The sequence below is a fragment of the Primulina tabacum genome, chromosome 6, assembly GCF_025594145.1.
Source record: "Primulina tabacum isolate GXHZ01 chromosome 6, ASM2559414v2, whole genome shotgun sequence".
Classification (NCBI taxonomy): Eukaryota; Viridiplantae; Streptophyta; class Magnoliopsida; order Lamiales; family Gesneriaceae; genus Primulina; species Primulina tabacum.
In genome coordinates this window covers 43,741,863-43,753,818 of record NC_134555.1, presented here as the reverse complement: position 1 = coordinate 43,753,818, position 11,956 = coordinate 43,741,863, and the positions used below count along the sequence as shown (strand labels likewise).

General features: G+C 28.9%; 1 protein-coding gene and 1 long non-coding RNA gene across 2 annotated transcripts; one reads left to right on the top strand and one right to left on the bottom strand.

The window, feature by feature from the left end:
- The first annotated feature begins 3,439 nt into the window (after window positions 1–3,439).
- LOC142549841 (MYB-like transcription factor EOBII) lies at window positions 3,440–7,272 on the top strand. The gene is made up of 3 exons (XM_075659030.1): window positions 3,440–3,658; window positions 3,965–4,094; window positions 6,686–7,272. Exons 1-3 carry the CDS (start codon window positions 3,520–3,522, stop codon window positions 7,008–7,010), a joined length of 594 nt encoding a protein of 197 aa, XP_075515145.1. The 5' UTR covers window positions 3,440–3,519; the 3' UTR covers window positions 7,011–7,272.
- LOC142549842 (uncharacterized) lies at window positions 3,970–6,481 on the bottom strand. Its single transcript, XR_012821262.1, has 2 exons — window positions 5,612–6,481; window positions 3,970–5,497 (listed from the first exon to the last, which is right to left on the bottom strand). It is a non-coding gene; the product is annotated as an uncharacterized LOC142549842 (long non-coding RNA).
- Window positions 7,273–11,956: the final 4,684 nt, after the last annotated feature.

The window sequence follows — 11,956 nt, the reverse complement described above, 5'->3', positions numbered from 1 at the left end:
ATTCTCAGAAGATATAAATTTTATGATTTTCTTGATTCTGTAAGTCTCGGGGCCATGGGTACCAAAGAAGACTGACCATTACAATGATAGAATACAAGTTAGGTTTTTGTTCATAAACAAAAACAAAAAAACGTCAAATGACCGGACACCAAGTACACTAATTAAAACCAAGGAATTAAAATGCTCCAAAAAAAGTGATGGAAAATACGAAAAACACACACTACACTCCCAGCAGATAGGAAATTTAATATCTTACAAAAAGAAACTAATATAAGAAAATAAACGATCGGATTTTTCAAAAAAAATATAGCAATGGAATATTGTGTTGGTGATACCGTTGTAAGAACATATAGGTGGATAAAAATATTTGGAGCTTCGTTACAACCGAGTTTTGAATCTGATATATGATTCCAAACTCGGTGTTATATATATATATATATATATATATATAGTAGGTCTCATCTTTATCTGTGAGACGGGTCAACCTTACCAATATTCACATTAAAAAGTAATACTCTTAACATAAAAAGTAATACTTTCATGAATAACCCAAGTAAGAGATCTGTCTCACAAAATACGACCCGTGAGACCTACATACATATATATATACATATATATATATATATATATATATATATATAATTTTTTTGGTTATATGAAACCCAATTAACTTGATCCATTTTTAAGCCACAAATAGAATTGTGATCAGGAATTTATGAAGAAACATCACAAGACAATGAACCCTCTAACTTTACAACAACACATTAATTAATCATTACTTTTCAAGTCCACAGTCTCATTCAAAGGCATTCCCTTTTTAGAAAGAGTGTGAATCAATTGGTCCGAAAAGTGATTTTCTTAATCGAAATTAAATTACCAAAAATGGTATCATAATTATGCTCATGATTCAGTGTAGTCTTACTTAGCTACATTACATGTGGCGAACATTTATAAAGGATAATATGTGGTTCTAGTTAATTACCCATTTTCAATTTTTAAACAAAAGTTTTCTCATGCAGAAAAGGAGGAAGATTTTCATTAATTTGATGCATGAATAGTCACCATGTTCATTAATATTAAATATTCTTAATTTATTTTTTTAATACATTAACTTATGATCAATTGCTTTGTGTTTTATGTATTAATACCCATATGCTATATATAGTATGATTATAAAATAGCTATATATATCATTTCCAACTTTGAAATTAGAAAATAATCATCAACACCATAAATTTTTAAAATTTTAAAAAAAACTTTCCTGATTATCTAAAATTTAAATTAATTATAAAAAAAATTATCTCTAAAATTCTTAATTTAAGATCTGAATCTTTTACACAAAACTACTTACCATAACTAAAATTTATACCACACTAGTGTTTTATCATGTACGGTGGTATTACATTCCTTGGCTACTAAGAGTAAATACTTATGATTTTATTTAAGATGTTGAAATTATGTCGCTTATTTATTTCGTATTACAACATACACAAAAACTTATGTGAGACGGTCTCACATATCAATTTTGTGAGACATATATTCTATTTAATTGATCCATTAATAAATATTATTTTAATGTCAAAAATATTACTTTTTATTGTAAATATAAGCAAAATTGACATGTTTCACGAATAAAGATCCGCGTGAGACCGTCTTACAAGAGACCTACTCTACAACATAAACAAATTTGCAATGCAAGAAATGTAAATACAAAAAGACCTAGCCAAACTACCTTGATTAAATGGCTCTCTCTCTCTCTCTCTCTATATATATATATATATATATTATAAGAAACATATTAAAATAATGTCCAAGCCGATTTTTTTTTAGATAAAACTTTATACCATAATTGCATAGAATAACTAATGTTTTTCGTCGCAAATTAAATGATTTCGAGGCAATAAACTCGACACGATCAAACCTCCATTTACTCACATTGTTTGGTTGTTACACGAGAGTATTGATCCCCCAGATAATGGCTTAGTCATGAAATTTGTTGAGAAAAGTGTAAATTACATTTTTTTTAAATCATTTAACTTGTATGTTTTTTTTTTATTTTTGATATTATGGGACAATTTACAATTTTAGTTCGCTGATTTGCATTATTTTTTCAGTTTTAGTTATTTGTTCATTGAAGTGCTCAATGTACGGAGCAACATGCATCGACAATTTTTGATGTCATGTCATTATTTTTCGATGTTATTACATTATCATTTTCCGTCTCTGCATCACCGTTCCAATGAAAATGAACTAAAAATGTAAAAAAGTACAAATCAGTAGACTAAAGTCATGAATTGTTTGACAACAAGGGAAAACATGGAAGCTATATGACCAAAAATTTAATAGAAAATATGACATAATGTATTAATATTTAGTTTTTTTTCCAATTCAAATTTAAAAGGACAATATCCTTGTTTTGAGCCACTTGATTTGGGGGACATATCAATAGTCAATAATTAAGTACAGTTAATTTAATATCAATTACTTAACTATAGACAAGTATCTTAATACAATAAAAATGATTTCCATGTAAACCTAATTTGACACGCCCTTTATCATTCATTTGTCTATTTAAATCTTCAAAATTTACTTTTTTTAAGTATACAACATTTTTCCAGTGAAAGAACGTAAAGAAAAAAAAAACACACACACACACACACAATATATATATATATATATAACACTAATTTCTAGCTGCGAAATGTTAAATTAGTGGCAATCGAGTTATATTTAATCGGAAAAAATTTGTATATATTTACAAAAGCGGATTCATTATTAATATTGTATATATGAATTATGAAAGATATATTTAGCTATAAATTGCTATCAAATTTTGGGTAAATCCACATATATGCATGCAATTGAAGCTGTATTACACCCTTCAAAAAGAAAAAAAGAGAAAAAAAAGCGAAGAAGCTATATTTCTAAAATATTTTAATTTTATATTTTGAAGAAATTAGCATAATATTAAAATCATAGATCTTCAATGATTCTTTTAAGTTCTACATGATACATTAAGTTTAAGCTATGCTCACTAATTTATATTTTCTCAATATATAACAATACATGAATTTTTGTACAAAAATCTAAGTTGTCCTTATCAAAATTATGAGTCCGATGTTGAATTTACATAAATATAATCAACAATTTTTTTTAAAAAAATTATACTTACAATTTTAAAGATTCGAGTTTCACCCCGTATAATTTCTTGAAGTTGATTAACTTTTTCTCATTTTTCATTTTTTTCCCCGAAAATCCTGGATCCGCCCCTTATCATGTACGTAATCTTTAACCTAGCAAAATTGATATTCTAATTATAGGTATAAAAACAAAGTTAGGTTAAAAGCTCTATTTTTGTCTTTCAATTAAAAAAGCTCATTCAATTTGCAAATTAAAAATTATCTTTAACTTCCCAATCTCTATAAATTGAGCTACACCATCTTTATTATCTTCGTCGGATATCTTCTCTTTCTTTTCAACTCTCTCTTTAATTTATTTATTTATTTTCTCTCTTCAAAGATGGATAAGAAGCCATGCAATTCTCAAGAAGAGGTGGAAGTGAGGAAAGGGCCATGGACTATGGAAGAAGATTTGATTCTCATAAATTATATCGCTAATCATGGCGAAGGTGTTTGGAATTCCCTCGCTCGATCTGCAGGTAATTAATCGATTTATGTTCATGTAACTGTGCTAGACTAAAAAAATTTAGATTAGTACCGAACGTAAGATATTTCAATGAAAAATAAATATAACCGGTTTATTCGGTAAAAAAAAAGTTATTATATTTGAAAATTTTCTAATGAAGGTGGAGATTGTTCACTAGGGCTGATTTAATAAAAATTGCGCATTTGTTTTATGTAGCATAGAGAAAACCACAATCATCAAGATAGTGGGTTTTTTTTAAAATGATTTTTATCCATTGAAAACCCTAATGGCCATTCTTTTTAACTGTTTTGGTTGAAAGGGCTTAAACGTACCGGAAAAAGCTGCCGCCTCAGGTGGCTTAATTATCTCCGGCCAGACGTTCGAAGGGGGAATATAACGGCGGAGGAGCAACTCTTGATCATGGAGCTACATGCTAAGTGGGGAAACAGGTATGTTCTTCAAGTTTTGTAGGGTTTTGCTAGTCGTCAGTGTATCTTTTTTGCCAAAATATGAATAAACAAACAAATAAAATACCAAAACATCTTATTCATTATTGAAAAAAATGGTTTTTATTTCCCTCCTCCAATAATTTGATCCATGGAATCATTCCCCAAGTTTGTGTGGACAAAGGTTCTCCGCAAGTTGTTCTCACTCAATTTAAGCTCGTGCGCATTTCTTGGTTCTGAAACAAATAGAGAACTAGATTTGGAGAGAGGTGGGAGATAATATTCTTTCTTTTTTATGTACTATGATTTTAATTCAAACGTGGGAAATAGAAATCATGGCTGCAATATATATCGAATCACCAAGAGAAATTTGATTGGATACCAAAAATATTTTCAATATGTTTAAAAAAAATTAAGTTATTACAAGGTACATTTTTTTTTCGGGATATTTTCTTATCTAAGACTGGTCAAATATTATTTTTTTTCAAATTAACCTTATACAGAGTATTTCAAATACACTAAGGAAGTTATTTTTCCAAAAAAATGCTTGACCAGGTCTATTTTCTCAAATATTCCCCCTTTTTTTTCACAAATCAATTATCTGAAAATTTGTTGAACTAGGGTATCTTTACTTAACTATATGTCAATTAAAGATATGCATTTTTTATATGAAAAAACAAGCTAATTTTTTTTTCCAAAATTAATAGATCTCAAATATTTAGTATATAACATATGATTTAGGTTTGCTTACACCATCCTTGAGTTTAAACAAAAATAAAAAATAAAAATAGAAGCCAAAAATTGTATAGTTAATTAAGGTTTCAATATATTTCAGTTCTTTTATGTATATAAAAGAGTTTAATGAAGATTTTGTCAGCATTGAGACACTATTAGTAAAATTAAAGTGGGAAATTAAAATAAAATAATAAAATCCAAAAAAGATGTTGCATTTACACGTAGTGGAGGAGGGGCCGAAATTCAAATACCCGATTTTATAATTTTAAAAAAATAAATTAAAAAAAAAAAAGAAGAAGAAGAAGAAGAAAACCCGATAAAGTAAGTCGCAATCGGAACAACTCCTGTGCTGATTTGAAAGAGTTGCTCCCAAATCCCAATTGCTGATAAAGACTTCTACCAATGTGTTTTGGCTCTTCGGGACCAATGGACCCCTCTCACTTTTGCTTTATTTTTCTAAAAAACTTTGGTGACATCGTAATCTTAAATTTAAAACGAGATCTCGAATTTGAGACCCGATTTAAACTAACCTCCATATAGCTCCATATGGCCATTTTCTTCTTTATTTCACCATATAGAACACATGCCTATGGATAAGACTGCCCTTGATTGGGGTACGTTCTACCTTTCTGCATGCATGCAACATTTGAAATTTTCGATCTTCGATGTCACTGTAAATGAGAAATATACAATATATACAACTATTACTTATTTTTCTTGACAAAAATAAACTTTCTTTGATTTTTTTTTTATTGTGCTTGGACCGTACATTCAAATTTCCAAACCTTGGTTGCAATATCTATCTTCATTGCGCGAAGGCTGCTCTTCGATTGGAGAATCGCGTTCCATCTCTAATAACCGTGTTTCTCTTCCGAAACTCAAAAAAATTAATAAAAACAAATGTTGCGCTATCATATTCAAATAGTTCTGAATGGTAACATATCAAAGCACTAGTTTATCGAGTGAGATTAACTGATTCCAGCTCAATTCTAAAATCGTGTTCCTTTAAATAATTTTGAGCAATATCTGTAACTTGGAATTCGAACCACAGAACATGTAAGTTTAGCTAGAAATTTATTCTTGTCCACAAAACGTGTCGAAATACAATAAAAAACGTGCTTTTTTTTTTGTGAGAGAAGTGAAGCTAAGGACCTTTCTTATATCTATATCTATGTGTGTGTGTGTGTGTGTGTGTGTGTGTAATTTATAGGTGAATTATCAATTTTGTAGGTGAAATTCATTTATAGATAAATTATAATTACTAGTAGATTATGCACACATGACACATGTTGTGTGTGCATTTATAATCATAATTTATATAATATTTTTTAAAATTTTATTAAATGCATTATGTTTAATTTAATAATAATAGATTGAAATTAGTGAGAGGTCATAGTGTAATTCGATAGGCATAATATTGAAAATAAGTTGCAATGACGATTTCGAGAAAAAAATTTGGTGTTAATTTGGGAAACAAAAGACGATTGCTCTAGATGACATATACTATATATAATAGTATGCATAATATAGATATGCAGGTTAATATTTTTCTTTAAAAACATATAATAATTGGCCTTTCTTTATTTCCATTAATTATATAATTTTGTCACACTTATTAAAATTCTTAACTTGAATCTAATACTAATCCATTTCGTATATAGTCTCTCGATGATCATCTCACAGTTCCTCATAGAATATCATATCGATCAAGTAAGTACTCCAACTCGAATTTTATGTACTCGCAAACCGATCCGTCCGCTGCGCAAAATAAGTCTAATGGATTTTGAAAAAAATATAGGGTATTTTTGACAGCGTATAATCGACGAAAATTGTGTTATTTAACATATACCAGCGTGCAGGTGGTCGAAAATTGCGAAGCATCTCCCTGGAAGAACAGATAACGAAATCAAGAACTACTGGAGGACTCGCATCCAGAAGCATATCAAGCAGGCTGAGGCATTCGCAGGGCCGAATCCGGATCACGGCCTTGATCAAGCTAGCACGAGCCAAATGTCCGGTTGCTACCCTACGGGTCATGCGGTCGAGTCGTACTCTCCTCCGATTCATCCAAATATGGACATACTATTCCATCAAGGCCCTTTTCCAACTGCACCTACTGTATCAAACGACAACATGTGGAGTATGGAGGATCTCTGGTCCATGCAGTTACTTAATGGAGAATAATTACCGAATCAATAGTAAAAATTGGTTCATATAATATTTTATTTAAAATTAAACCAACTCCACAAGCCTAGTATATTGTTTTAAATTATGATAAGTTGATATAATATATAGTATTATTCTCCTAAATTTCTAGTGCTTAATTAAGTCATGATGATTGTAATATAATATTGAATGATGATGGATGAATGTAAATTATATATGCTAAGCTATATATACGATTTTCTTGTGATAATTAATTAATTATGACATTTTTGTTGATGAATTTAATTACTACTGAAAACTCTAGTTTGTACATTAATAATTATCATTTTTTGGTATTATTAATATAATAATTAATCTTCTTGATAATTTGTTGATTGGGAAAATACTTTTTTAGTTCATTAACTTGCCCATTTTTTTTGTTTTGATCCACTGAATTTTCAAATTGTGGTTTTGTTACACTAACTTTAAATTTTTGGCTATTTTGCTCCAAATACTAACACGGCGTCAGATACATAATGAATTTCTGATATTTATCAATGTCAAATAAACGTTTTTAGGTGAAAATTATTTTTTTTAATTGTCACGTCAGCATTTAGATCGAAAATAAAAATTAGTATGCCAAAACAAAAAAAAATTAGACAAATTAATTGACAAAAAAAATATTTTCCATTATTGATTACTAGGTAAATGACTATTATAGCTAGGGTTTTGACAGTTGGATATATTCATGTGACATATATAGACAACATTAATTTAATCACAATACATAAGCCGACTTAAGTATCGTCGATATCAACTTTTGTTTCTACCGAATTAAAGAGTCGTTGTCCCATCTCTTACGTATAAAAAATAATCAAGGTTTTCTGTAAATTAAAGAAATTACGTATTTTATTAGAATATACAGGCGCTTGAGAATCTAAGAAGTGACGGATCTTATCTATATGAAAATTAAGCACATGCATCAAATAGGATATTTTAGGGTAAAAAAAAAATACAACAGACATGAAGCTCCACGTGTAACATAGAAATAACGTAAGGATAAAAGGCTGATTAAAAATATTTGTCTGGGTTAAAGGGTCGGGGTGGGGGGACGGACAAATACCGAACCGGACTATAGGAAAATAGGCACGTGTAAAGGTGTATCCAATTATGGTAAAATTCAATCTGGCTTTTTATATAGGACAGCTTGATCTCGTGAATATAAAAATTTGACTTCTGCCTAACTCTATATTTCTTAAACTGGAAATATTCACGTGACGCTTTGAGTTCAATATATAACTTTTTTCAGCTTTATTTAAGGACGAGATATGGAGGAGCATCAACATTACATTTTTTTTTTTTTGGTAAAAAAAATTAAATTAAATTTAGTTCAAAATATTTTATTCTATACAATCAAGATCGATCTATGTTTGAAATATCGTCCGGGAGCTAACACTAACTCGATCGATCGTCGAATTTGAACCAAAAAAGAAAAATTAGAACTAAAAATTGTAGCTTCGTTGCATACAAATTCTCACCCATATAAAACTAAAATTGATTAGTAATATTATATGTGAATGACAAAGCAATAAGAAATTTAGTTGTGGGCTTTCACAGTACAAAAATTACACGAAAGAAACCAGCACAAATTTGGACCATTCATTTCTTTTAACTCACGTTTTTCAAATGTTAAAGGATAGCTGCCACGTGTAAAATAAATACATGTCACATGGGCAACATAGCCATCTAAATTATCTTTTTTCTCATTTTAATATTATTCATACTTTATTTAAAATTCATGTTACATATTATTTCATAAAATATATTTTTTTAAATATATTAAATTATCCAATGGTTCGTAAATAAATAAACCAGATCCTAAAAAAAAAAACCAGTCAATCGGATCTTACTTGGGCCTATTGAGTATATGGGCTTGGTTTGGAGGCCACTGGACCGATAAATTATGAGTCTAGGCCCATTAAAGCTATTTTCACCTATTCAAGGTATCAACTATTTCGATCCGTCTCTCACTCAGTTTCTTTTTTACTTTTTGAAATTATAAAGTTACCCAACCGCACTTTTAAAAGATTTTTTTTCAATTAAAATATATTTTTGATAGTTTTGTAATTTCAAATTTAATGTTTAACTTAACGTGTAACCCTTGTTGTATACATATGATACAGCATAAATTTGAACCCCATGAATTTGAAATTCTTCCCGTTTCATTTTTTGCTAGCTTTTCTTATTAATGATTTTAAATTTATTAAAAAAATAATGATTAAAAATCCATCATTCAAATCCAGAAGTGTGGGTGTAAATAAAATTATTTTATTTTGTAAGGATAGATTAGTTGTTTCCTAGCTAGTTGCTTTGTAACCTACGCATATAAGCTTATTTCTCCATTTGTTGTAAGAGTAGCAGTGTGAGACGATCTCACGAATCTTTATCCGTGAAACGGGTCAATCCTACCGATATTCACAATAAAAAATAATATTCTTAGCATAAAAAGTAATATTTTTTCATGGATGATCCAAGTAAGAGATCCGTCTCACAAAATACGACCCGTGAGATCGGTTCACACAACTTTTTGTCTTGTTTGTAATTGACTTTCTCATCTCTCTTTTGCAATTGACTCAGCTTGTCGTACTTCCCTGCAAAAGGGTTTTTCTTTCATATTTTGATTATGGTTTTTATGTTTGTACCATGAAATCTAACCGGAGGAATACTGATCAATCATCTCCATTAAAGTTTTTAGCAATAGGTTAATGGCAAAAACCTGTGTGAGACGGTTTCACGGATCGTATTTTGTGAGATAGATATCTTATTTGGGTCATCCATGAAAAAATATTACTTTTTATGCTAAAGCACCGTTTGTCTCGAGTACTTCTCAGTACTAATATAAATAGTCTTATCTTACCACTTGTTCTGTGCAAGTATTATTTATCTCGATTAATCATAGTATTAATAATTTATCACACATCAATCAAATTCGTAATTATTTATCTCAAATCAATCAAATCAATAATATAAAAATACGATATTACCCTTAATAAATAATATTATTAATATTCTATTAATATTTTCAACAATGACAAAATGGTAATATCATATTATCTCAAATTTAATCAAACAAATCAATCAAATCAAACTCTATATTAACTATCATTTTCTATTTATTTTATTATTACAAAATATTACTTATCCATGTACTATATATCACATACCATGAACCAAACGGTACCTAAGAGTATTAATTTTTATTTGATTATCAGTATGGTTGAACTATCTCACAGATAAAGATTCGTGAGACCGTCTCACAAAATATCTACTCTAGATTAATTAGTTTTCGATCAGGGGGGAATATATTTACTTGCTAATCCAATTCTACTGCACTCGTTTTAGTGAAGGTTCTAATATTGTATTGAAATACATTACTTAGTTTCGGTAATCCATATTTCAACTTTGTAAAAATGTTTGGATCCTAACTAGGAGTGGTATGTCTCATACAATTTTTTGAGAGAAGCCTTAAATTTTTTTTTATATATTTGTGTTTTTTTTTTTTACGATTTTGATCATATATATTATAAAATTTCAGTTTTAGTAATGTATATTTTGATTTTTTGCAATTTTAGTTTTTTATCGTCACGAGTGTTGATGTGACACTATATGCTTCAATACCACATAAGTGTTGTATAAATTCTACATCAATTTTACATCGAAAAAATGACTCGCATTGTGAAAAAAATAGCGAGATAAGATTCGACAACATAAATGCAATTTTCTAATTAATATTTAACCAAAAATCATATTTTATTCATTGTGCTTCAAATCATTATCAATATCGTGCCAGAAGAAAGAAGTTTTCTCAATTTAAAGTCAAACAAAATTTTCTTCGATCAAATTGTTACTAAAAAAATTGAATGGATTTATATTATATATCTTCAGAAAAAGAATGCTTGAATTTCTTGATTATAAAAACATATAATACTTTTGTCAGTACCTAAAAGTGTAAGATGAATATTATCTAAGCGATCATTTATAACACTTTAGGTAATTATTCAAATATTATATATTATTATATTTTACAAGTTATTTTATTTTTAAAAAAATTGAATCAAACTTAGAACCCAACTTTTGATCAGGGGTGAGAAAAAATATTGAACAATTCGGCATATCGCACTTACTGTATTGCAAAATACCGTACATACCGAATTTAATAATAGATCGTAAATTTTGGTACAATATGATACCATGCCAAAGTTTTTGGTATAGGCATAACCTTCAAATTTCGGTATTTTGATACTGAAAAATTCATATTTTAAAAACTATAATATAATACAAATTTCGGTATCGATATGACATTCAAAAAAATTTGGTATTTCGATATAACATTAAAAAAATTCGGTATTTTGATGTAAATAACACTATTTTTTTTAAAATTTCGACACAGACAATATTTTATTGATATTGTACCGAAATTTCGATATATCGATTTTTTGGTAAAAAAAAGATATGAAATTTATGTCGTACCGAAATTCCATACATATTTTTGGGTATCGAAATTCTTCAAAACGCAATACGATATTATTTTAAAAAAATTCCAATATAACATAACGAATCAGGCCTACTTTTGATCTAAAAAAATCTTTGTGTGTGATCCTCATTTAGGCTATAATACATGAAAGAAGGAGGTGATTGGAATTTTGATAGGAGCCCGGTTAGGTCGATGCTACATGTGGGGGCAGTGCCCTCACATGGTTTAGATGGACAAGATTCACACACATACGTGATTTTAAAAAAATTAGTGGATCTCATGTATGTGTGGCTAAATTTGGAACCTTTATTCTATCATGGGATAGTACCCCTACACGTAGTATGAAATGAACCCAGTTATCCATACTGTTTCTATTTTGTTTTCTATTCCGCATGGGGCCCTCTCTCTCGTGTAATCTCACCCACTTAAATGCCAAAATATTTGTCTCTTA

Excerpts from the sequence above, each read along its gene's own strand:
- LOC142549841 (XM_075659030.1), top strand. The coding sequence starts at position 3,520 with ATGGATAAGAAGCCATGCAATTCTCAAGAAGAGGTGGAAGTGAGGAAA. Across the intron at positions 3,659-3,964 it reads TTCCCTCGCTCGATCTGCAG|GGCTTAAACGTACCGGAAAA; the intron begins GTAATTAATCGA and ends TTTGGTTGAAAG. Across the intron at positions 4,095-6,685 it reads CATGCTAAGTGGGGAAACAG|GTGGTCGAAAATTGCGAAGC; the intron begins GTATGTTCTTCA and ends ACCAGCGTGCAG.